This window comes from Girardinichthys multiradiatus, chromosome 6 (genome assembly GCF_021462225.1).
Source record: "Girardinichthys multiradiatus isolate DD_20200921_A chromosome 6, DD_fGirMul_XY1, whole genome shotgun sequence".
In the NCBI taxonomy this organism is placed as follows: Eukaryota; Metazoa; Chordata; class Actinopteri; order Cyprinodontiformes; family Goodeidae; genus Girardinichthys; species Girardinichthys multiradiatus.
Window position 1 is genome coordinate 14558363 of NC_061799.1, and position 27808 is coordinate 14586170.

Below are 27808 nucleotides of genomic sequence, written 5' to 3' on the forward strand. Positions count from 1 at the left end.
TAAATCACAGTCCTTATTGCAATACATTTTTATCCCAATAACTGATAATTTCCCATCTCCACCTGTCAGTCTTCAACAAAGGCCGGATTTGTGCAAGGCAGGCACTTTTGAGCTGCAGCTCCTGCAGCTCCTCCAGAGTTACCATGGGTCTCTTAGCTGCTTCTCTAATTAATGCTCTCTTTGCCCGACCTTTAGGTTTAGGTGGATGCCATACTCTGTCCAAGAGCAGAAAATGTATCGAACAATGGTCCACGAGATGCTGAAAGACAACCCTGCTTTAAACTTCTTTGCAACTTTCTCCCTAACTTGTCTACTGTGATTTCCATGATGCCGTTTGTTCACTAATGTTCTCTAACAAACTTCAGAGACCTTCACAGAGCAGAATAAATCACATGTAGGTAGATTCTGTTTACTAATTTGCTGACTTTTAAAGGCAAATGGTTGCACATTTAATTCAGGGACATTAGAGTAAAGGGAATGAATGCAAATGGACTCCACACTTTTAGATTTTTGTTTGCAAAACATGCTGTACCGTGTATCAATTTATTTCCTGTTTATAATTAAGCACAACTTTATATTTGTCTAACATATAAATTTACAAGAAAATATGTTGAAGTTTGTGGTTGTAAAGTGAAAGAGTTCGAGGGTTATGAACATTTTTTAAGATTTTGTAATAATGATGAGAGAATAAAGGTTTTTTATCATCACACCAAAGGCTAAAGGCTTCTTTAACATCATCCATCCGAATCACCAACGAAAGAGAAGGCCATCTGGTTGCGGTCAGAGTAATGTAAGTGCCAGGTCTTAATAGTGATGAACAACATGGCTTCAGGCTTTCTATGTGAGTAAAGCCCTCCTTCCTAATGAAGGTAGAACTGGACTGAAGAGATATCCAGAAGATAAAGATAGTAAGTGATAGTTTGAAGAGCCACAAAAATAATGGATTCTTCATGTATTTGATTCAGACCATAATGTGTGTTAGTAGTAGTTCTTGAGGTCCATTCCTAGTCTAAGTAGGTCATGTAGATTTAAACATATAAGCACACACACATAAGCAGGACATTTACACACACAGACAGTGTCACAAATGATCTAGAGCTCGATAATGGCCTTGCGGATCAGAATGTGTGAGTAAAAGGAGTTCAATTGCACTCTCAAGAACCTTGCTGAAGCTATAATTACATCTTTCAAGACAGCCATTTGTTGCTGTTTATAATAATTGGTTCTGTAGTGTATAATTTTTCAGTTTCTTGGGGGGGCTTGTGCCCGTGTTTTTTTTTTGTGGGTATTTTCTTTAGCAGTCCACAGAAAAAGACAGACTGGGTCCACAGGCATAAAATTAAGCATCCCGTTCATTTTGGTTCACAAAGACAAGGTCGGGGATAAGAATTCAAAATGAAAGAAAAGGCCTAAATTACAATTGGATACACAGATATGTGGTCTGGTCTGCAGACACACACCTGCCTCCAAATGCTGCCAATCAGCCTCTTTTTCCTGTGCTGACTCACACTAGGAGATCCCTGCTGCAGTTTTTTCCTCTGTTTCCTTCTGCCCACATGAGATTGATTAGCCATTCAACATTGTCTTTATCACATCTGTCAGCTTTTGTCTTCCCGTCGTTCATCATCTCCGCTGTCACTAAATCTGATACTGGAGGAAGCTCAGTGTGAAGTCTGAACTAGCTTTCTTCCATTTGAAATATCTGACACGTTCTCTTACTGACTGACAGACACTGGGGAACATATAATTGGGAGTTGATTTAGTACTTTAGTTTAAAGCTTGGTAACATTGACCTTGTAGAGATGTTAATGTTTTAAGAGAAAAACCAGCTTAATCTAAAACGCAGACCAGGAGGATTTACTAAGAAAGTGACATCTAAAGAAAGTTGGCTGCATTAGATGTAATTTAGGGGTATCTTAGGAAAGACCATGAGCATTTTGCAAAGCATGCTTTTATTTTGTATTATCTGCTGACCAATGCGTGCTTCCGCTACTTTCGAAAGCTAAACTCACGCGATCGTGTTTGAAGACGTTACTACAAGTAAGAACGGCACAGGAAGTGCACCAATGTTGATTATTTATGACATTATAACGACACTTGTTTGTTTGAGGGGGAACACTTTAGATTTGAGGACACTTCCTGCTTGGTTGTCTCTGCATCACAGCAAATCTGTTCAACCACCTGAAATTTACCTTTGGAGTTATCTATGAAGAACTAACAGTGACTGGAATCTATGGAATATATTTAAACAAAATCTAAATGTTTTTGCTGGATCATACAGTAACCTCAAGAGTAAATTTATTTGGTAAAATAAATTATTTAATACCAAGCCTTGAAAACATTTGTTTTATATATATATATATATATATATATATATGTTATATATTATATATTTAAAAATTATTATTTAATGCACAATAGTTTAATTTTATTTTTTGTCTTATTTATCATCTATGTTACAAGTTAGCTAGTTTGTTGATCTTTAAATATATTTTGTAATTTCTTTTGAATAATTGTTCTGAAAAATAAATTGCCCATTTTACTTGTATTTATTTAGATTTAATATCCTACAATAATAGCCTCAATTCTGTGTGTGTATATATATATGTATGCTGCATATATATATATATATATATATATATATATATATATATATATATATATATATATATATATGTATATACGCAAAATGGAGCAGCCTTACCCATGTATCAGTTGCCTTCCACTTCACATATGCACACTACTTTGTTTTTCTCTATGTCATACATTTCCAATATAATACACTGGAGTCTGTGGCTTTAAAGTGATAAAAATTTAAAGTTCAGCAATATCTGGTTTGTCTGTAGTAGTAAACCACAGATTAAATCCCTTTTCAATTACATTTTTGTGAACTATTGCTCCCAGCATATCTGTATAGGTCTCCTGTTCTGTGAATCTCTTTTACATTATTTGAAATACCTCATTGGTCACAAAATATTATTCAAGTATTCTTGTTCCCTTGAAAAGGAATTGTGATGTTTGCTTTTCCCTGCCTTCCCCTTCAGCAGGACCAATATCTTAAAGATGTAACACAGAACAGTGGGCCCCCCATTTGTGCAATTATTTAAAATATTAATAAGTTCACTGTTAGGTTTAAACACCAAACACTTTCACAATTCTGCACAAAGAAAGACACAGAGAAGTTAGTTCATTTTAACCTGCAGGTGAGAGTGTTTCAGAGGCTGCTCAGTTACAATCCTCCACCAACACTCTGAGACAGCCCCTGCTCTCTCTGCCTTTTATTGATAAGAGAAGAGGCCCTGGTTACAAAATGTTCCAAGCACAAAGGGAGGGATGCACACTCATAAGATTAGAAACAGCTACACCGACAGAACGTTCTAGAACATCCTGTCTCTATCTTGCAGCTCTTGTACATATAAGATATAATCACTCTGAACAGCAAGCTTCACTTCTATTAAAGTTAAAACATATATAATCATTAAATTAACCCTAACATTTTCCTCCTCTTTATAAATGTTTTAAACACTTGATACATCAATCATTAACCTTTTCTTCTCAGATTTTCAGTTAAGACATCATGGTGTGTTTTATCTGTACATGTCATTGAAAAAGTAGCAGGAGGTCTTTAAGTTTACTGTATACAACTAATTGTCGTTAGGGTCAGGATACAGATCAGGGAAATGCAGAGAAGTCTCTTCTTCTTCCTGGTCATCATCACCTTCGCTGTCTCCTTCTGTCTCATCAGGTCTCAGGAGAGCATACATCTCTGACATTTCTGTTTTGACTGGCTGAATAGCAGAGGTTATCATACGGGTGCACAAAGCTCTTATACATGGAATACAACAACATCCACACAAAGTGAGAATAGCTGCAAAGACTGCTATTGACATAAGGATAGATAGCACTAATTGTTTATATTTACCAAACATTTCTCCAAACCCATCCCACATTGTGGTGTCAACTCCAGAATGATCTTTCATTTTGCTGTTAAGTGACCTAAGGCCCTCCAGGGCCTTGGTGAGGCTCCCATCAGCTGCGGTGTTATTTGGAATAAATGTACAACATTGATGCCCAAATATTGAACATACTCCACCTTTTTCAGCTAAGAGCATATCGACAGCAATTCTATTTTGGAAAGCCATTAAAGAGGTAGCTGACAATTGTTCATGGATGGCTGAGAATCCTTCTTCAGTTTTATTTCCTAGTCGTTGCACATTGTAATGGATGTAATTTATTCTGTCAACATTTTTATTTATTGTGCACCACCAGCATATGGTGGATTCAAAACCTGCTGCTACTTGATCTGCTAACTTATATTCATCAGGAACTCCTCTTGGTATTCCTATGCTATCTATATAAGTAGGGTCGTCTTTACTCCATCCTGATCTTTTTTCTCTATTTTTCCAGGTGTGTGGAAATATGCTGGCTACTGTACCCAACAAATCTGCTACTGAGAGTGGAATAACAGACACGGGAAATATTAATGACACTGATGCACACAATCCAGTTGTGTTGTATGGCAACCTGTCATACAGTTTATCGTCTCCACACCACCACCAGATGTCGCTGCGTGCTTTAGGTTTAAAGCTGACACCTACTGCTATGATGGAGTGACATTGATCTTTATTGAGTCTGCTTATGTTTGATCCCACACCTGTTCGGTTTATACAGGAAAAATTTCCTGGAGCAACCTTATTTGAAAACATCGGTTTTTGTTTTTCGGCGGTAGTCAAAGGATAAATCTTATCCCACATAGTACAGTTTGTTGAGAGTCTTGTGCTGTTCATTACTTCTACTAAGCATTTTTCTGTCAACGTTGAGGGAACCACTTGTAGCAGGGGTCTGGCTCCCATGCATACTACACAATCTGTTTTTGCTGCCTGGGCAGCCTGTTCTGCCATTAAAAGCCAGTTGTTATCTATTTTAGATATTCCTGTAGATATTTTGAACCAGTCATCCGGGGTTACTGGTTCTGTCTTAAACTCCACTAATAGTTTTAGCCCCATATGCCATTTGTTTGTTGTGTTTTCAGGTGTGGCGGCATCATGCCGTATTACCGCAAGTGGCTTAGTAATGTTTTTAACGCATATTTGAATCTGCCAGTAATATTGGCCTTGGCTAGAATCTACATATGGTGCCGCCACAAAATCTGTACATCCCGTGTTGTTGGGGGAGATTACAGTCAAGGTTAGACCTCCTCCATCTTTTATCAGGGTCAATTGTCTTCTCCATTTAATTGCTGGACCTGTGGACCAATCAGACCAGTCCTGTCCTGTTTCTGCTACTAAGTATTTCCAACTCCACCATTGCACATCTCCATAGGTCAAATACCAATCCCATTTCTTATACATTGAGGCTTGTTCATTTGTGCCATCACGTGCTGTTCCAAGCGTTCCCCAGGGTATTTTTACTGTAGTGGTTTTCTGTACTGGTACACATAGTTTTGTGGTTCTGATGCTTACATCATTTGGGCAGGAATTAACATTTATTTGTCTTTTACTCAAATCTTTTCTTTCTTCGTAAAAACGTTCCCATAGTAAAATAGCTCCTACAATTACCACTGAGATTATTCCAGCTACTAGCACTATTTTCTTGTGTGTGGGGGTGTACATCTTACTTATAGATTGGAACCTTTCCTAAGCACCTTTAAACAGAGTTGTGGAGATCTTCACCGGTTTGAGACAATTGTAAACTATAATTACAATTCCCTTTGTAGCCGGACTTTCCTCTGTAGGTTTGTTGAAAAGTCACAATGCTACAGCAGATACCACAATGCTATGACCACAACACAAATTATGATGGTTAGAATATACACTGCTATTAAGAAACTTATTTTAGTCATGTTCTATTATTCTTTTACAATGTGTCAGATGGATCCATGAGTTTCTTTCTGCAATCTTAATTGCAGTTCCAGTGGTCAACAACACCTGATAGGGACCTTCCCACTTAGTCTGAAGTTCCCTTGTGCATTGTGTTTAGCACAGATCAAACATGTTCTACAAAAATTTTTTTGAATAAGAGTTAAATCCATATGTTGTGTATATTTTGTTCACTAATCCTACCATTCCTCCTCTCGAGACATGAGAAACTCCATGACTCGATATTGCTGCCCATTTGTATAGGTTTTTTGGTAGGATAGGTTTATTTTCTGGTCAGGTGTATATCCCTTCTTTAAGTTGAGCTCCCTTTTTTAGCCATTTTTGTATTTCATTTTGGGGTGATTGTTGTTGCATTTCCAGTAACGTTTCATCTTTTAGTTCCATTGTTACTAGGAGAAGACTACTTGGTTGTTGTTCTGCAGCTGCTTTAGCAGTTTTATCAGCAAAGGCGTTGCCTTTAGTCACAGTGTCTGTTCCTGTGGTGTGTGCCGCACATTTGCATATTGCAAGCTTTTTTGGCAGTTGGACTGCTTGCAATAACTCTGTTAATAGTGCTGCATGTGTTACAGGTTTTCCAGTGGAGGTAATCATACCCCTATTTTTCCAATGTTGTGCAAAAGTATGCGTTGTTGCATATGCATACTGGCTATCAGTGTATATTGTTGCACTTTTTCCTGTCATTAATTTGCATGCTTCAGTTAAGGCTACTAACTCAGCAGCTTGCGCTGAGTAGTGTGAAGGGAGTGCTTCTGCTTTCAGTACTTTATCAAGAGTTACTACAGCATATCCGGTTTTTGTTTTACCTTTCTCATCTTTTTTGGAAGACCCGTCTACAAATAATGTTTCTCCATCTGTCAGAGGGGTATCTTTTAAGTCTTTTCGGCTTTTTGCTATTTCTTCAGATAATGTTTGGTTTAGTTCTTATTAAAAATAAAAAATAAAAACTCACTCACTGATGAACACAAAAAATGAAGGGCATATTATATCTTATAATCTTAGTTTGTTTTACCCAGTTTTATAGATACAACATACAGTTTCAGTCAGCTTTGTATTTAGTTCAAGTAACTAAAGTTTGTTTCAATTAACTCAAGTTTTCTCTATTTCAGTCCAGTCCAGTAATTCTGTTAAGGTTCATTTCATCTTATGTTAAGTTTGAGTCTAATTCAATCATTTTGAACCTGACTGGCTGTTAAAATCTTTTTGTTTTACCATAGAGAACTGACCTAATATTATTATGGTACTGTTGAGGACTCTAATTTTTACATAACATGAAACAGACATTTATTTCACAAAAACAGAAAGTCAAACACAGACATTTGGCCACATGAAAGTTTAAATAACCTGTTTGTAAAAGAATTAGGAAAAATTGAAGACAGATCTATGAACTTTCCTATAGTTATCAGTATTTTTAATACAGGTAGAACCTTTGCTATCTTTATATGATTTTTCGGAAAAGATTCTGGAAACCTTATTAAGATATAAATTTGGCAAAGATAATCAGAACATCAGACCTTTATTAGCGCTTTTAATGTCTCTCAAAGATGCATTACAATGAAATCAGTCATTCCCATTCACACACATTCACACACTACTTACTTATTTCTCTGTCAGAGTAATTTTTATTTGCAAATATTTGAACATAATTTGACTTCTATTATTCTTAAAATGCACATTGTTTCCTCATAACCCCTTTTGTTTCCACAAGGTCTGTTTTGAACGCTTCAATTCTTTTTTTTTATTCACCAAGAATCAATAAGGTGGTCTTAGTGGATCCACCTTAAAGGTGTTATCTGTTGGGTGTCATGTTATCATTGTCAGGTCAGTGAGGTTCATAAGTCAGTCAGAACCTTGGTCATTTGTTCTGTGCACATAATGTTTCATAGATCCAGCCTATGATTAATCAGCAAAACTTCCACCTATAGGAGAAAAAATTATTGTTAATGAATGAGCTGCATTTCCTAGGAACACTGTCTTCCTCCTGGATGAGCATCACCTGTTGAAAAACTTTCATCATTGTTTGTTTCACATATTCACTCACATCTTTATATTATATCAGTAGGTGAAGTTGTTAGTATCTCATGTAGACTGACATATACTGTTGCATTTGGAGAAGATCTCAGATTAAATAAACTTAGTTAGAGCTTCAATCCAGGTTCATTTTATGTCTGCAGACTTTAGCCAATTTTTCTTTTCTTTCTTTTTTTTTTTATACATAAAGAGCAAGATTCAAAACATTTTCAAAAGGCAGATTGTGGCAGAATGTAAACAAAACTGCTTATTGATTGACAAAACAACATTCAAGCACACAATCACCATATTAAAAGGCTCTACTTCTAGAGAATCACTAAACTTCTGGGGTCCGGTTTTGGCCCGCGGACCTTGAGTTTGACACATGCAGGGTAGAGTTACAATTTTTTCAGACCTTTCAGCAGAGACAGGCTTCTGCTGTTTGCAGAAGTTTTATCTTTGTTTTCAGGCAGCTGCATCTCTTTGTCAAGGTCGTTTCACAGAGCTGAAATTTAACTTCTCTCAAAGAGGAAAAATCAAGAATGCACACAATCTGAGCCAAATATGGAATTATTTCCCTGTAAAATGAATCTTTTGCATTTTATCATGATATTGTTGGTAGTATAACACCATAGAATGATTTTTAAAGCACCTGTTTCTCACTAATGCTTGCCTACAAAATCTTTTACTCTCAGATTACTTCTTTAACAACTCTAGTCATTGTTCACTGGGTTGTCCAGTTGGACAGTTTCCATGTTGTCCACATTGTCACCTCCTCTTTTAACTTCTTTTACCACGTCCTCTAAAACCACCTCTTAGTCTTTATAATTTGGGGCTACCTTGGTATTCTAAACTGGGATGGGTGGCAGTCCGCCCCCCTTTATTTGTTTTCAGTTAAGCTGAAAGTTTTTTTTTTTTCTGTGCTTTTCTTAAGGCCTCAGTATTATGGCTGTCAGTTAAAAGCTGCTCTTATTGTTGTTTTTTTTTTAATTCATCTTTTTGTTTTAATCTGTTTATCAACTGTGAGCACTCAGGGACTGAAAAGTCCCCTTTGAAATTATAATCTGGCAAGGTTTTTTATTGTCTCTTGAATCTTTTGAATGCATAATCTCCAGTTTAAGATCCCCGTGTAGTTTTAGGATTTCAGTGATAATTAAGTTACCTGAAAATCCGTATTTTTATGCCATCGTGTACATATTTCTGTTAAATCAGAGCTTTTTCTCTGTTCTTCCCCCATTGTTCTTTGTTATTTTTCTCTTTTTAGTTTTCATTATTGCTAATTTTAGATCCCCTTGTAATTTTAAGACATCCTTTGTATCTAATTTGCCCAAAAACCCATGTTTTTTATTTTTTATTCCATCTATGACAGATCATACCTGCTCCTTTTACATAGTTCTCCATAAACTTTACCTCCCCTTCTAAGTCAATTAGTTTACTTTGTTTCTCTTTACTTTGCCCCTTTCCCATTTTGAACTAGATTTAGATCCAGTATGTTTTTTAATACCTGGTGTATTCTAAATACTGGATTTATGTATTTGAAAACAGGATGGTGATCAAGAAGTCAGTTGTGGTAAAATCCACTTCAACCCTGTTCAGGTGGGATTTTCTTGCCTACAAGCATCCACAAAGGCTCACCATTTACTATCTGTTTTCAGTTTATATGAAAAGTAAGGACCTAATGGTCATTACGATTCCATTCACTCTTCCACACGTTTTTCAGTCACACTTTTTTACGCGTTTTACTCTTACTGTAATTACTTTCACAAAAACATAACAGAGGACTCCGCCGTCCTGTGTAGAGTTTAATTAGTCTATTTCAACTAAGGGAGTCTACCCTCCTGCGGAATTTAACTGTCTATTTTAGTTCAACAGAGGACTCCGCCGTCCTGTGTAGAGTTTAATTAGTCTATTTCAACTAAGGGAGTCTACCCTCCTGCGGAATTTAACTGTCTATTTTAGTTCACCTGATAGTGTCTAGAATTGTCAGGGTTTCTCTATACTGTACTATTTTAGGTCATTTGCATTTCATCACTCATTCCTTTTAAATGAAAGACCTACTCACTGGTTCTCTGTGTCCTCGGGAGTACCGTCAGCCGTCAGACCCCAGCCTGTCAGGGAGGGACCAGTCCCGGAAAGGGTATTAGTACTGTGGCCACAGATTTGTCTGGAATCTCACTCACCCACTGGGATCGTCAAGCGTCTTGGTATCCGGCTCGAAGGACCATTTATGTTAGGTTTAAACACCAAACACTTTCACAATTCTGCACAAAGAAAGACACAGAGAAGTTAGTTCATTTTAACCTGCAGGTGAGAGTGTTTCAGAGGCTGCTCAGTTACAATCCTCCACCAACACTCTGAGACAGCCCCTGCTCTCTCTGCCTTTTATTGATAAGAGAAGAGGCCCTGGTTACAAAATGTTCCAAGCACAAAGGGAGGGATGCACACTCATAAGATTAGAAACAGCTACACCGACAGAACGTTCTAGAACATCCTGTCTCTATCTTGCAGCTCTTGTACATATAAGATATAATCACTCTGAACAGCAAGCTTCACTTCTATTAAAGTTAAAACATATATAATCATTAAATTAACCCTAACATTCACATAACACAGGAATCAGTTGCAGCTCAGCTCAGGAAGGGTAAACAAGTGCTGTGCCTTAGGGTTCACACACGCTCTGCAGTTTCATCAGAATAAATGTGTACATGACACATTGTGCAAGCTTGATATAATAAAATATTGACAATAACTATATAACACTGTATATGATTTGCTAGATGCAGCTATAGCAGAATTCCCTCACAAACCAACAACAATCAGTTTTATTATAATTGGCAAGCAAAAGCTCACAAAACGTAATTTTCTCATTCCGATTCGAATATGGGAGGGACAATGAGAAGGATGACACAACTGAGGAAATAATCAGACACCAGTCATCGCAGCAATCACGCTGAGCATTTTCTGTTGCAGAAAATCTTTCGTTATTTGTTGTGTGTCTTCTTGTGAGAGTGATAAATCTTCTGTTGGTGAGGCTATCACACTGAAGAAGCAAAAAGAGGTGCTGCTGGTAAACACTGGTATGGCACAGCAATGTTGCAATGTACACTACTGGTCAAAATGTTCTCATTTAATGGTTTTCTTTATGTTTATGACTGTTTACATTGTACGTAGATTCTCACTGAAGGCATCAAAACTGAATTAACACATATGGAATTATCAAACGAAAAACTGTAAAAGAACTTTAAATATGTTTTATATTTTAGATTCCTTATAGTAGACACCCTTTGCTATGATGACTGAAATATTATTCTTTTTCCGTCTCTCTTTGTATCTCTGGGAGGTTCTTTCAACACTCTTTAGAAAACCATTTCATGAAGCTCATGGAGAGAACGCCAAGAGATCAAAGCAGTAATCAAAGCAAAGGGTGGCTATTTTGAAGAATCTAAAATATGAAAATGTTTAGTTATTTCACACTTCTTGTTTACTATATAATTCAATGTGCATTCATTCACAGTTTTGTTGCCTTTGGTGAGAATCTGTAATGTAAATAGTCATGAAAATAAAGAGACCCATTAAGTGAGAAAGTGTATCTAAAACTTTTCACAGGTGGTGTAGGAATAATTGGTTAGTTCAGTGGGATATGAGAAGAGCCATGAAGCCGGGAATCTCAATTTTCAATTATAAATAAATGCATTTCATGCCAATTCTGGTAAGATGCAGATGTGTTTTCGGACATCTATAAAATGTTTACATTTCGTCTGATTTCAGCCTAGATCTGCATGAACACTTTTAGCATATGTTATTTAAAAATATTTGCTAAAATGCTTTTTGCTCTCGGAGATCTGTGGAGTAACAGTTGTTGTCCTGAATTTGTTAGTTGCTAGGCTTACTGAAAAATATGACTAAAATTAACTAAATTAGCAACAAAAAGCAAAGCAGTGATAAGCAATCACATAAAGTAGAAGTAGCTTTGAGAAAGAGGGGTTACCACAAAGTAAATGTTTCTATTGAGTTTCATTCAATGAAACTGAGCCTATGAAGAAGCTGGAAGGTTTGCCTTTTTTGTTGACACATTTGACTGATAAAGGCTAGTCAGGCTAGGTTACAACAGTTCTTGACAACACTGGCTGATGTCTGCCACATTTTAACTTGCTCATGTGGCAGCACTTTGCGTACTTGGGAGTGAATCGGCACTGTGAGAATGCTGGCTAACTGCTAGCCACTAACAACTTAAAAGTTGGCATATGTTCAGATCGTCCTATCTGTGCCAAACTGAAGGAATTTTCCACAGCTTGACTGAACTGCTCTCGATCATCTTTGTTTAAAAATAAGACTTATTTAGACTGATCAAACTTGATATGCCTAATTCTACACTGAATACAGTTTTAGATTTACAAAATCATGATTTGTCAGCAGGATGTGTTGTGGAGTTGTTGGAGCACCCAATTGCAGGCGGGACAGAGGTGTTCTTTGGTGGATCTTTTACTAAAAAAAAAAAATCGTAACTAACAGAAATTGAATCACAGGGGAAAACAAATGACCAGGAACCATGGCATGTACAACAGAGAATTCAGCAATTATGACAAAAAGAATCTAAGGCTATTAAATCTAAATAAATGATTCATGGTAGGACCCATTAACAAAATGAATGGCACTGTGAGGTAAAGGAAAATTGATTAATGAGACAGACGTATAAAAGTGAAGCAAGAAATCAACTGATAAAATCAACTGAGTAACTGATAAAAATGGACTAACCAAAATAATAATAAATGAGAATAAAGAGATATATATAAAAAAAACAAAAGGATAAACTCAAAACACTAAAACTGGAAAACAGATGTCAGATAAAAGTACACTCAAAGTCAATGCAATCATGACATTTTGTTTGTGAAAATGACATAAAAGGAGCACTTTCAAAGGTTTTTGGTATTGGAACCAAATTTAAATTAGACAAGAATAAAAACTGCAACAATTTGTGCAAGACTACCGTACATTAATTAGACAATTTGAGAATACTGAAACATTTTATTTGTGACAACACAAACCTCCTTGAACCGTCACCTTAACGTGGTGGAGGGGTTTGAGTGCTCAAATGATCCTAGAGGCTATGTTGTCTGGGGCCTAAATGCCCCTGGTAGGGTCTCCCATGGCAAACAGGCTCTAGGTGATGGGTCAGACAAAGAATGGTTCAAGAACCCCTCATGAAGAACAAAATATCGAGGCACGTGACGTCGCCCGGTACGGCGGAGCCGGGGTCCCACCCTGGATCCAGGCCTGGGGTCGGGACTCGTCGGAGAGCGCCTGGTGGCCGGGTTGCTCTTCGCGGGACCCGGCCGGGCCAAGCCCGAACGAGAGACACGAGGCCATCCCCCAGTGGGCCCACCACCTGCAGGGGAACCGTGAGGGACCGGTGCAAAGAGGATTGGGTGGCAGACGAAGGTGGAGACCTCAGCGGCCCGATCCCCGGATGCTTAGCCTGGCTCTAGGGATGTGGAATGTCACCTCGCTGGGGGTGAAGGAGCCTGAGCTGGTGCGGGAGGTCGAGAGATATCGACTAGAAATAGTCGGGCTCGCCTCCATGCACAGCGTGGGCTCTGAAACCCATCTCCTTGAGAGGGGTTGGACTCTCTTCTACTCTGGAGTGGCCCACGGGGAGAGGCGGCGGGCTGGTGTGGGTTTGCTTGTTGCCCCCCAGCTCAGCCGTCTCGTGTTGGGGTTTACCCCAGTGGATGAGAGGGTCGTATCCCTGCGCCTTCGGGTTGGGGAGAGGTCTCTGACTATCATTTCAGCCGAGTGGTAGTGCATAGTACCCGGCCTTCTTGGCGTCCCTGTCGGGGGTGCTGGATAGTGCCCCCGGGGACTCCCTTATTCTGCTGGGGGACTTCAATGCCCATGTGGGGGACGACAGTGACACCTGGAGAGGCGTGATCGGGAGGAATGGCCTCCCCGATCTGAATCCGAGTGGTGTTTTGTTATTGGACTTCTGTGCTAGTCACGGATTGTCCATAACGAACACCATGTTCAAACATAAGGGTGTCCATCAGTGCACTTGGCACCAGGACACCCTAGGCTGGAGGTCGATGATCGACTTTGTTGTCGTATCATCAGACCTTCGGCCGCATGTTTTGGACACTCGGGTGAAGAGAGGGGCTGAGCTGTCCACTGATCATCACCTGGTGGTGAGTTGGATACGCTGGAGGAGGAGAAAGCCAGACAGACTTGGCAGGCCCAAGCGCATAGTGAGGGTCTGCTGGGAACGCCTGGCAGAGCCCTCGGCAAGGGATGTATTCAACTCCCACCTCCGGGAGAGCTTCGACCAGATCCCGGGGGATGTTGGAGACATAGAGTCCGAGTGGACCATGTTCTCCGCATCTATTGTCGATGCTGCTGCCCATAGCTGCGGCCGTAAGGTCTGCGGTGCCTGTCGTGGCGGCAATCCCAGAACCCGGTGGTGGACACCGACAGTAAGGGATGCTGTTAAGCTGAAGAAGGAGTCCTATCGGCTGTGGTTGGCTTGTGGGACTCCTGAGGCGGCTGACGGGTACCGTGAAGCCAAGCGTGCTGCGGCCCGGGCTGTGGCAGAGGCAAAAACTCGGGCCTGGGAAGAGTTCGGTGAGGCCATGGAGAAGGACTACTGGTTGGCCTCGAAGCAATACTGGCAAACCGTCCGGCGCCTCAGGAGGGGGAAGCAGTGCTTTGCCAACACTGTTTATAGTGGGGGCAGGAGACTGCTGACCTCGACTGAGGACATTATCGGGCGGTGGAAGGAGTACTTCGAGGATCTCCTCAATCCTGCCATCACGCATTCCGTGGTGGAAACAGAGGCTGGGGACTCGGGGTTGGACTCTTTCATTGCCCAGGCTGAAATCACCGAGGTAGTTAAAAAACTCCGCGGTGGCAAGGCTTCGGGGGTGGATGAGATCCGCCCTGAGTACCTCAAGTCTCTGGATGTTGTTGGGCTGTCATGGTTGACACGCCTCTTCAACATTGCGTGGCGGTCGGGGACAGTGCCTCTGGACTGGCAGACTGGGGTGGTGGTCCCCCTTTATAAGAAGGGGGACCGGAGGGTGTGTTCCAACTACAGGGGTATCACACTCCTCAGCCTCCCTGGTAAGGCCTACGCCAGGGTATTGGAGAGGAGAGTCCGACCGATAGTCGAACCTCGGCTTCAGGAGGAACAGTGTGGTTTTCGTCCCAGCCGTGGAACACTGGACCAGCTCTATACCCTCTACAGGGTGCTCGAGGGTTCATGGGAGTTTGCCCAACCGGTTCACATGTGTTTTGTGGACCTGGAGAAGGCATTCGACTGTGTCCCTCGTGATGCCCTGTGGGGGGTGCTCCAGGAGTATGGAATCGGGGCCCTTTATTAGGGGCCATCCGGTCCCTGTACGAGCGGAGCAGGAGTTTGGTCCGCATTGCCGGCACTAAGTCGGACCTGTTCCCAGTGCATGTTGGACTCCGGCAGGGCTGCCCTTTGTCGCCGGTCCTGTTCATAACTTTTATGGACAGGATTTCTAGACGCAGCCAAGGGCCGGAGGGGGTCTGGTTTGGGGACCAGTGGATTTCGTCTCTTCTTTTTGCGGATGACGTGGTCCTGCTGGCCCCCTCTAGCCAAGACCTACAGCATGCGCTGTGGCGGTTCGCAGCCGAGTGTGAAGCGGCTGGGATGAGGATCAGCTCCTCCAAGTCCGAGGCCATGGTACTCGACCGGAAAAGGGTGGCTTGTCCTCTTCAGGTTGGAGGGGAGTTCCTGCCTCAAGTGGAGGAGTTTAAGTATCTCGGGGTCTTGTTCACGAGTGAGGGAAGAATGGAGCGGGAGATCGACAGACGGATCGGTGCGGCTACAGTAATGGGGGCGCTGTGCCGGTCCATTGTGGTGAAGAGAGAGCTGAGCTGAAAAGCAAAGCTCTCAATTTACTGGTCGGTCTACGTTCCTACCCTCACCTATGGCCATGAACTTTGGGTCATGACCGAAAAAACGAGATCACGGATACAAGCGGCTGAAATGAGCTTCCTCCGTAGGGTGGCCGGGCACTCCCTTAGAGATAGGGTGAGGAGCTCGGCCATCCGGGAGGGGCTCGGAGTAGAGCCGCTGCTCCTCCACATCGAGAGGAGCCAGTTGAAGTGGCTCGGGCATCTTTACCGGATGCCTCCTGGACGCCTTCCTCGGGAGGTGTTCCAGGCACGTCCCACCGGGAGGAGGCCCAGGGGATGGCCCAGGACACGCTGGAGGGACTATGTCTCTCGGCTGGCCTGGGAACGCCTTGGGCTCCCCCTGGAGGAGCTGGAGGAGGTGTCTGGAGAGAGGGATGTCCGGGCGTCTCTGCTGAGTCTGCTGCCCCCGCGACCCGGTCCTGGATAAGCGGAAGACGACGAACGAACGAACGAACAACAAAAAAAAGAGATCCTACATTTTCCAAAAATTCTTGTGGACCTAAACCCAATTTTGTGTCTCGTCTCATCTCCTAACCTGGATGTATCGCTGCAGCCCTAGAAAATTACAAATAATGTAAAAAATGATAAGAAATAGAATTCTGTTCTCTTTGTATTCAGATTTGGCATGCTTGATGAAAACATCTTTATTGAGACAACTGCCATCATGCAGAGATACAAAGAAAACAGTTACCCAAAAACAATGTACTAAAAGCTTTTTTTTTTTATATCCCTGTTTGAGAAAGCATGTGCATGTTCTGTTTATTCAGGAAAACACACTAAATTACAGCTTTAACCTTCATCTCCTTCTTGCTGCCTACATGACCTCCTGCAGTGTTTTTACAAGCAGAATCAGAGGTGACCGTTAAAAAAAAAGGAGTGCCTCATCAGAGAAGGAAAAATGTGGTCACTGATGGGCATCATCATGTTCAGTACAATAGTTCACTGGAAATTCTCTAAGGTCTCAAAAATCACACATATCCAAACTAAAAGGACAATTTATTAATTTCATATTTATAAACTAGTTCACACAACTATATTTTCTACCTATTAAAATGTGAAATATTACATACATACTAAACACATTTGGCAAGAACACATTTACTTTTAATAAAAACTTTTATTTCAAATCCATGTATGGATTGTCTTAATGACAAACTGTATAGAGTGAGGGAAATAACCATGGATTGAGTATAGTTATAATATTGGTAGGCACCGTCTGACTATTCATTATTTCAGGTTTTTCTTCGCAGCTCTGCCTCAATAAAGGGTATTTTTTCCCACTCACTGCTAGGCTCTTCATTTGTTTATTGAAAGCTAATTAAGATTTGTTTAGCATCTATCTCATTAAGTTGGTAAATATGGTTCTCTTCAAAGTTCTCAACAAAGTTAGATTTTCATAAAAAGTTTTCTGAAAGTGAATCAAATATTTATTTTATTTGAAATTTTTACACAAGAGGCCAGGCAGAAAAAAAAGAGCAGAGGAGGGATTTGGGGAAGAATTGTGTATTTTACATCCCTTGCTCCTTATGTGTTGCCATTTGTAAAAGTTTTACATTATGTGTTATTTCCAACCAAGTAAAGATTCCAGGGCGCTATCATATACTGCTCAAAAAAATAAGGGAAAACACTTAAACAACACAATATAACTCCAAGTAATTCAAACTTCTGTGAAATCAAACTGCCCACTTAGGAAGCAACACTGATTGACAATCAATTTCACTGCTGTTGTTCAAATGGAATAGACAACAGGGGGAAATATTTGGTGATTAGCAAGACACACTCAATAAAGGAGTGGATCTGCAGTTGGGGACCACAGACCACTTCTCAGTACCTATGCTTTCTGGCTGATGTTTTGGTCACTTTTGAATGTTGGTGGTGCTTTCACACTCGTGGTAGCATGAGACGGACTCTACAACCCACACAAGTGGCTCAGGTAGTGCAGCTCATCCAGGATGGTACATCAATGCGAGCTGTGGCAAGAAGGTTTGCTGTGTCTGTCAGCGTAGTGTCCAGAGCATGGAGGCTCTACCAGGAGACAGGCCAGTACACCAGGAGATGTGGAGGAGGTCGTAGGAGGGCAACAACCCAGCAGCAGGACCGTTACCTCTGCCTTTGTGCAAGGAGGAACAGGAGCAAAATGACCTCCAGCAGGCCACAAATGTGCATGTGTTTGCACAAACGGTTAGAAACCGACTCCATGAGGATGGAATGAGGGCCCGACGTCCACAAATGGGGGTTGTGCTCACAGCCCAACACCGTGCAGGATGCTTGGCATTTGCCAGAGAACACCAGGATTGGCAAATTCGCCACTGGTGCCCTGTGCTCTTCACAGATGAAAGCAGGTTCACACTGAGCACATGGGACAGACGTGACAGAGTCTGGAGACACCATGGAGAGCGATCTGCTGCCTGGAACATCCTTCAGCATGAACGGTTTGGAAGTGGGTCATTAATGGTGTGGGGTGGCATTTCTTTGGAGGGCTGCATGACTGCCATTAGGTACCGAGATGAGATCCTCAGACCCCTTGTGAGACCATATGCTGGTGCGGTTGGCCCTGGGTTCCTACTAATGCAGGACAATGCTAGATTTCATGTGGCTGGAGTGTGTCAGCAGTTCCTGCAAGATGAAGACATTGAAGCTATGGACTGGCCCGCCCGTTCCCCAGACCTGAATCCAATTGAGCACATCTGGGACATCATGTCTCGCTCCATCCACCAACGTCACGTTGCACCACAGACTGTCCAGGAGTTGGCGGATGCTTTAGTCCAGGTCTGGGAGGAGATACCTCAGGAGACCATCCACCGTCTCATCAGGAGCATGCCCGGGCGTTGTAGGGAGGTCATACAGGCACGTGGAGGTCATACACAATACTGAGCCTCATTTGACTTGTTTTAAGGACATTACATCAAAGTTGGATCAGCCTGTAGTGTGTTTTTCCACTTTAATTTTGTGTGTGACTCCAAATCCAGGCCTCCATTGGTTAATACATTTGATTTCCATTGATGATGTTTGTGTGATTTTGTTGTCAGCACATTCAACTTTGTACAGAACAAAGTATTCAGTGAGAATATTTCATTCATTCATTCAGATCTAGGATGTGTTATTTGAGTGTTCCCTTTATTTTTTTGAGCAGTGTATATAGAGGAACAGGTCATGTTTATTGATCACTTCTCTTGGTTGTAACAACATAGATCTCTAATTTAAATTTGTTTGATGTAATGTTATTTGTCTTCGTATCTTGCTTTATTTGACATACAGCGCTGTGAAAAATGTATCTATCAAACAAATGTTTATACCAGACAAAGATAACTCGAGTGATACAAAAAATTATATTAGTAAAAATAAGGTTCAAACAAGCCTAGTCAAATATAAAAAAGTAATTACATCCTATGTCAAATCATGAATTAACTGAAAGTTACCACATTTTCAAAAAGCTGAATTCACTTACAATACACACGGGCCTTATTACTGCCAGATCTTTTGAGTTAATAAATCCATTAAATAGAACCTGCCTGACAACATCAAGAAGGCAAAAAGATCTCAAAACATGAAAGCACTGACAAATTAGGACACTGTTCATAGAGGAGCTATTAGAACAGCGCCCTATGTAATGTTATATAATGTTTTGTTACACATTAATAAAATTAACTTATGAAAACAATGTTGCTGTATTTACTCTGTCCTTACCAGATGTTAATATTTGTTTAATCATCTGTAACATGCCAGTGTGACAAAAAAACAAAAACTGAAAAAATTGTAAGGGGCAAATACTTTTTCACACACCAATCAAATCCTCTATGTGCAAAGAATCCCTCTTACCTCAACCACTATAACTGCCTGCTGTAAACATCTAAATTATAAAGCTACAACAAACAAATTTCAATAAGGTCCAATATTGCTTACAGCAAGTAAGGAATGTTTGTGTGAAGGTGTCTTTTTCATCTGAATAAAGTCTGAGAGCAATTTGTTTTGGTGCTGTCTCTTTAAATGCCATTGAAACCCTTCACACACCTACAGACTCCAAGTATACAATAAAATGTATTTTAGGGCTACAAAAGTGGATTTTGCACAATATGTCCACTTTAAGAGTTTATGTAAGTTATCTTAAAGTTGAGAACAGGACTTGGAGAGAAAGTAGTTCAATATGCAGGGCAAAGGGGCTATGTAGACGCCTGAACAGATGACCATCACTCTGAAGGATGAGAGACCAAACTTAAAGTTTTGTAAGCATAATTCTGCAGACACTGATCATTTCATTCCATTCATTAGATGACAACAGGCAAAGAAGCAGCAATGCTGTCTTAGCTTGAATTAAATCTGTCATTAAAAAGCAGAGATGGTTTCTTTCTTTTCATATTTCTTTTTTACAGAAAAGGCCAGTAGATGCGCTTGAAGAGTTCTAGCTTGGAAGTTAAATCCAGGAATGTATTCATTCATCCCCTGTCTTTCACTCATTTGAGATCAAGTCCATACATTCCAATTCAATCTTTGTTATAGATAAAGAACAGTTCAGTTTATTACACCAACTTGTTAAAAGGAAAGTAAACCTAGACAATTTCATCAGGTGTCTGACTTTGCAGGATCCCTCCTCCTGAATGAGTATGTAGCGACAGTGAACACTTGATTGCATGGTGTGGTTAAGTTTGCATCAATGACTTTGACCAGGAGAAAGACAAGGTTGAACAGGTCAACTTATTTGTATCTCTAGGATACAACTAAGTTATTATTAAATTAACTAAATCAAGAGATTATTGGCAGCAATAAGTCAATCAATGACCTTCTCCTGGAAGATAACACAGCTAAACATAAATGCCTGGCCTGGTCTAGCTTTAGTTAAGATGTTTAAATCTTGGCTCTTTTTTCCTTCAGTTAGGATTCATATTTGATAAAGGTGAAGGTCGTGACGTCGATCGACTGGTAAATCAATCATTTCTTTATCAGTAATAATTTCTTTACCACCACAGGAGCAGTGCCGTCATTGACCCCCCCCCAACGTACCATTACTCGTCAACAAGACATCAAGTTCCCAGATCTCATACACGTAAGGCAGACACCCTACCCTGGAGGGACCAGCAAACCTTCTTTCTGGTAAAGAACCATGGCTTCAAAGTTAGAGGAGCTGACTCATCCTGAGTGATTGGAACTCTGCTGCAAACCACTCCAGTGCATGGTGAAGGTTATAGTTTTAAGGTGGCCCTCAGGTATTCTTCTCTCCATGACTTCTTGACATTCCATCAGTAAATACCACAAACAGGATCAATACCAAGTGGCAGCCCTGACAGAGTCCACCTCGCACTGGGATCAAATTCAGCATTGTGCCAAGAATGCAGACAGTATTATACTTTGTACACAAGGACCGGATAGAGTTAAAAGCAACCTAGTTATCCACTATTCATGCCTCATAGTACCCCGAGTAACACGGGTGTAACATGAACACCTGAAAACTAGTACCAGTTGGAAAAGCTCAAAATCCTTAAAGTTTCTATAGGAGGACACAGAAAAAGCAGGACTAAGCTGTTCTGGTGCAAACTTGCTTCTTTACATATTAAGTACAGTGTTGCAGGCAAACACATAATACCATGAAAGCCTTGAAATACTTCTGGGCAAATTAACTGAGCAAGATGAAAAAGATTTTAGCCTTTTTCAGAGTAGTTAAAGGAACCAAGTCAATAAATAAAATGTTTAGCTGTGTTGAGTCAGCAATTTCACCTTGATCCCAGACAAACCCTTTTTCTCATTTGTAGCATATTAAGCTCAACAAAGACAAAGAGTCCTACTTTTTCCCCCTTAGTATTTGCTTAAACCAGTTAGGCAGAAGTAGAGAACACTTATCACCAAAGGAGACAATATATCTATTCTAGGATAAGCTGCTTTACAGTATCAGAGTCTTTTGTTTCCATCTTTGCAGTTTTGCTCTTCTTTGTCTGCTTCCGTTGTCCTCCACTTCTCATATTTGCTTGTTTCTCCCTGCTTCAAGGACAGGGATGTTACCAAATGGAGTTACTGTACATAATAGTTTTCTGTTCTGAAACAACCGCTCCAGACAGCAGCGGTCTTAGCTTTTACAGCCACTGTGACATTTTCCCGTGAAACAGGCCCCCTATCTGAAACATCTAAATGCCATATGGACACATCGGGGACCAATTAGACCACTTTGAGTCAGGGATGCAAGGGAGACAGCTTTAGCTACAGGACACAGTCCAAGCCAGTAGGTCACTACTGTCTCAGAATTGTTTGTTGTTCTGTCTGTCTGTCTGTCTGTCTGTCTGTCTTTCTGTCTGTCTGTGTGTCTATAGGAGAAGATGGTGGTTGCACATAGTCTTTACAAAGTTAATCAGCTAACAAACACTTGATTGAGGAATGTTTTAATTGAGCCATGGTTAATTCTTGTCGTTTTCTTTAAATTACTTGATAAATTCTGGCCATCATGGAAGCCATTATGCTGATGTCATCGGTTTAACTAACATAAATAGGATTGTGGTTGTTTGGAAAGCATAAAAGTAAAGAAAAGTATGTTAATTTTTTGGGGTTTAACAGTTTTCTTGCTCTTAAAAGAAAATAGTCAAGGTTGAGCAACCAGAACGGGATATGGTTCAGTCTTTCTATGAAAACACTTGCTACTGAATCGTTAAAATTTAAGTTTAATGATTAGGTGCACCCCAGTCTACTTTTAGAGTAAAACTTGCCAAATGCTTGTTGTCCTGTTTGCTATGAAAGGAAATGGCATGGTAATAAAAAAACAAAAAAAACAAAAACAAACAAAATGTATTTATTCTTGCTGTCTGTTTATAGTTTTGGTCCTACTGGATGTTAAACCTTTTACTCCAAGTCTGAGCTCTTCTTAGCTTCTTATGGGTCTTTTCCCAGGATTTCCAATTATTTAGCTCCATCCATCTTCCCACAACTCTAACTTTCTTATCCCTGCTAAATGAAAGACATCTCCACAGCAGGATGTTGCCAACACCATGCTACACTGTGGACATTATGTGTTCGGACTGATGTGCAGTTAGTTTTCTGCCAAACTGCCAAATTTTTGGTCTCATCTGACCAGGGCTCCTTTGTCCACATGTATGCTGTGTGCAAAAGGGATTTTTTATGGCTTCTTTTTAACAATCTAATGATTTTCTTCTTGTTTGTCTTCTAGAAAAAGCTGATTTCTAGCGTGCATTAAAATCACTTTGGGGATAGATTGACCCACCTGAACTCTAGATCTTTGCTGCTCCTCCAGAGTTACCACGGGCCTTTTGGCTGCTTCTCCGATTAATGCTCTCTTGTGCCATGCTATTGAATGCTTTCCTGAACCAACTGCAGTAACTATACTCAATCACAGTCCTGGTGAATCAATAATGCAACAGCAGTGCTGTTCATAAAGTCTTTCTGAGCTAAGTCCTAAGCCATTCAAAATGAGCTGGGTCAAATTTGAATAAAGAAATTCCTGCAGTCCTGTGTTTTGCATGTGCAGTGTGTACACTGATTGTATACTGAAGGTTGTTTTATTGTCACTCAGCTAACTAGACAGTGAACCAGTAAGTTAAAAAAAAGAAGGAGAGAAATCAGCTTCTTAGTACATTAGGAGAGAAGTGGCACTTGTTGGGGCACCATGGCATTCTTTGAGCCAGATTGTATCTGGGTAAGAGATGAACGTTTATGCTTGTTTTTATGTAAAGCTCGTGATGTTTGACAATACTTGCAGGAAAGGTTCCAAGGATCATGTGAGATTAGATGTCATCTTTAGACAGTTATTGGGTAAACAATTTTATGTTTTAAATAAACTTTTACAGTGGCAGTACTGGCAAATGCCATAGATTAAGTGCATTTCATATCATCCTTTGACAAACAAATTTTAATATTGACAAAGTAGGTTTTTAATATGCTGTGGACAGAAATATTATTGAATGGGTGCAGATTTAATAGTTCACTTTGTAATCAGGTCCATAAAAGCTGTTGAGATTGCCCGTATACTGTTATTTGTGAAAATGGGAAATTTAGAATCTGGTTTCTATATATTCTTGTTGCAACCAATAAATGTTTTATATTGACCTTTCTGTTTTAGATGTCCTAGTTTAATACATGGATAAGGATTCAACTGACAAGAATGTATTATTACTATTGTATTTATTTTTATTATTATTATTTGCACTGTTGCTTTGAAACAAGAAGGTCCTGGGTTCAGATTCTGGCCCGGAGTCTTTCTGCCTGGAGATTCCATGTTCTCCCTGCGCATGCTTGGGTTCTATCTGGGTACCCTGGCTTGTCCCACAGTCCAAAAACATGACTGTTAGGTGTTTGCGTGCATGGTTGTTTGTCCTGTGTGTCTCTGAGCTGCCCTGTGATGTCCAGGATGTTTGACAGTTTTTCATGAGGCATAATCCCCATACTCAACTCCCTCAAGCCCACAAATGTGGCACCATTTAAAGGGAGTACACTGGCTTTCCAATGGTATAAGATCTATTGCCAAAAGCATTATTGAGACAAAAAAATAATGGACCAAATAAAAATGTCCTTACTATGTTAGTAACTTATATACAGTCTTAAGAATCTGCCATAACGTAAGATTGTGGTGTTGGTCCGTGTTTGGTGTTGTACAGTCTCAAATGTCTTCCAGTAGTTGTGGGACATAAAACAATCTTTGGACATTCCTACTGAAATATCCAATATCACATTAGTTTTTCTTCTTTATTGGGTGTTAAGTTTTTCAAAGAATTTCCAGTTCTCTTTGACAGTGTAGGTTGGTTTAATGTGCACCAGCGAATAAAGATTTTCTGATCTCTGTGGAAGTGTCTCTCTGGATTTAGACCAATTGTGTCAGAATTACTCCTGGACATTAAAAAACTTTCCCTCACATTGTGTTTTCTTGTTGGAAATATAGGGGTGTTAGGTTTTGTTTTCAAGTACTAGTAAAATGTCTAATATTCTAGATATTCCACTCACTACAGAAAGATAACTACTACATCTGATTATCTGCTATGTTTTAATACTTAACTGTATCCTATATATATGGAAAACTTTCATACGTTAATTATTTCTTTCATTAGATCAAGGTACTTCCATTCTAATATTCTTAGTTAATCAGCTCCCTTGTTGCAAACTCATTGTCAGCAGTCATGTGCCTTTTAATGAGGAATAACTTCTAGTCAATCTACCATAAAAGCCTGCATAACATACTGTAGTGCTACACCAGCAGTTGTGGCTCTGAAACCCCAACTCCTCAAAACAACTCGTGATGTCCTTCACAGAGACCACTGGTTTGATAAAAAAAAACTGGGTTTGGTCAACTGAAGAAACTTGAAGGGTAATTTGTCCTTACCCTTTAAAGCACTGCACTACTCCATCAACAGATTAGTCTGTATTAGCTGCATTTGACCTGTCTACCTAATGTCAAAATTCTGAGTTGTTCCAGTTGGAAGCACAAAACCAATGGGATTTTCTAGTCGCTTTAGTGCTAGCTTCTATCAGCAATGCTAGCCAATAACATATTTCTCTCCATGTTGTGCATTTGATCACAGATTGTACATGTCAACACAACATGCGTGTTATTGGTTCAATCTGATAAATAAACTGTTTATTCCCAACTTTCACAACCTTCCTATACCATATCTGATCCGAATTTAACAATGTACTTCCGACTTTATAGGTTAGTGTATTGACTTCTCAGACCACTCCATTTGATTTAGTTTTTTTACTTGGGAAGTCTTACTTCTGAGCACATATAGTATAAAGTCACTAAACAAGCAGCTAGCTGTGATTTTGGAGCTGGATAAAAGAGTAAAACTACGTCAAGACAATATTTTTGCTTTTGTTTTTTAAAGCAAGCTAGAATATAAGTGCATTCTAGAATAATGTTGCGCTCTTTTTGCATTGAAAGTCAGAATTCAGAGATAGGCCAGCTGTAATTAGAAATTGAAAAAACGGTGTGATTTGCTAATCGTTGTGGTGTTCCAAACAAGTTACAATGCAAGCCAATAATGTATTAATTTCCAGTTTATTTATTTGAGACAACATGCTCACAAATAGAGATTGCACAGTGATGAAGTTTGCTATTGGTTTAATAAGAAAGAAAAGGTCAGCAAACTGTTTATTCCTAGCAATTTTACAACCTTTTTATATGCCATATTAAATCTGAACTTGGGAGACAACCTCAGATTTTCCAAGTCAGATTTCTGACGTCAGAGGTAATTTCATTTGTCTTTTCCGCCTGTCCATCCGTCAGTCCATCCATTCATCCATCTGTTTTCTATCACTCACCAAATCCATGTGATAAGCTTCTACCATAAGTTCATAGTTAACATTTGTATTTATCTTTAAAAATGAGCTGCAAAACAAGAGAGAACACTTACAATTGTAATATACTAGATACTAATATTATTTAAGCTCCCAGATGTGCAGCCTGCAGCAGTTTGATTTTATATTTATGGCATTTTGAAGGCTTGAAATGTTAACATTGCTGACATCTTTGGTCAAGAGCTCAATTTCTCATGTTTGGTTTTTTTGTTAAAGAATTAATTTTCTTTAACATTTACTTTAGCATTATATAGTATTATTTTAAAAGTACCATCTGAATTTTATCTCTCTTTGCAGATGTGCTTTTTACGCAACATACTTCAGCTGATCTACAAATTTTTGCCCCTTGCACTCCTCGCATCCCATCTCAACCCATAGAATTTAATTCAGGCAGAACACAGTCTATGTGTGTGAGTGTTTGCGCATGTGCGTGTATGTGTGCGTGTATGTGTGTGTGTGTGTGTGTGTTCTTGTACTTGTTGCTGAGTGAGAACCATTTTTCGTATTTTTATCGCAAAGTGAGGACATTTTCCTGGTCCTCACTTTTTAAAATTCCGTTCTTGGGAAAGGGGTTAGGTTTAGGACTAGGGTATGAATTGAGTTATTGTTAGGGTTAGGGTTAGGTATTAACTGGTTAGGGTTAGGGTTAAGGTCAGGGTTAGGCACTAAAAATCAAGGAAAATGAATGGAAGTCAATGGAAGTAACCAAAAAGTCCTCATAAAGATAGTAAAACATGGAAATGTGTGTGTGTATGTGTGCGTATCAGCACGTTTCTGTGTCGGCATGAGTTTACTATTTTCAGTGTGGGCCTCCTTCCATCCCGCTCCGTATACATATTCGGTCTCTCTTGGCTTCTCCCTGCCCTCCTCAAAATTCCTCCCTTTTTTCTAGTGATTGAGGATATGGAGAAGGAGGAGGTAGAAGAAACAGAGGGTTATGGTGATGGTGGTGGGAAGCGTGTGCAGATGGTCTGGTCAGAGAGGAAAATAGGGAAAAAGAGCTAGTGTGAGAGGCAGGGAGTGATTGTTGAGCGGCGGGCTCTTTTGGCAGGAACGGCCGGTGGGAGGGCCTATTGTGATGCAACGTTGCATAAATAATGCCACGGGGCTTCTAAATGCTGCGTTGCCATGGGGACCTTTGTGGCTCACTGAACAGGGAGTGTGTGTGTTTTTGTATGTATGTGTGTGTATGTGTGCTTCATGGCCCCTGAGCAAGGAGAGAGAAAGAGACAGACATAGAGACACAGAGGTGGGGGGGCTGCGTTGCAGTCAGCTCAAGTGACACTTGTGGTCTCTCAGTCTCTATGTCTTTCTTTTTGTCTCTATCACTTGCTGTGTCCTGACACAGGATAGATGAGGGTTTGAAGCAGAGGGAAGAAGCACTGCTGCTATTTTCTTTAACCAGATGGGAGCACAGAAAAGCAGGATCCTTTGTGAATCTTTGTGTGTTTTTGCATTATGGTCCATGTGAAGGTATGTGTTCGTATTAAAATCCTTTCTGTAGATTTGCCCTGTTTTACCTTTTTTGATTCATAGTTTTTAAAAACAAGAGATTCCATGACGGTCCTGGCCTCTCCTTGTGGAGTAACAGGTGTCTGGCCTTCAGCTCTGAATTGCAGGGAGCAGAGATCGGAGAGGCAAGGAGGGAAAAAAAGGAGGGAGCGATCACTTGCATTGTACCGTTTTAAAGAAGACTTTTATTTGAA

General features: G+C 40.2%; 1 protein-coding gene across 9 annotated transcripts in view; it reads left to right on the top strand.

Annotated features, from left to right (window-relative positions):
- Positions 1–27808, top strand: part of ctnnd2b (catenin (cadherin-associated protein), delta 2b) — a 236028-nt gene that overhangs the window by 45857 nt on the left and 162363 nt on the right. The window contains exon 1 of one of the 9 annotated variants that reach the window (XM_047367746.1): positions 27370–27575. The exons of the other annotated variants lie outside the window; for them this stretch is intronic. Within the exon in view, the coding sequence (XP_047223702.1) occupies positions 27561–27575 (15 nt within the window). The 5' untranslated portion in view covers positions 27370–27560. Of the gene's footprint in view, positions 1–27369; positions 27576–27808 lie in introns of those variants that run through there. 9 annotated transcript variants of the gene reach the window in all.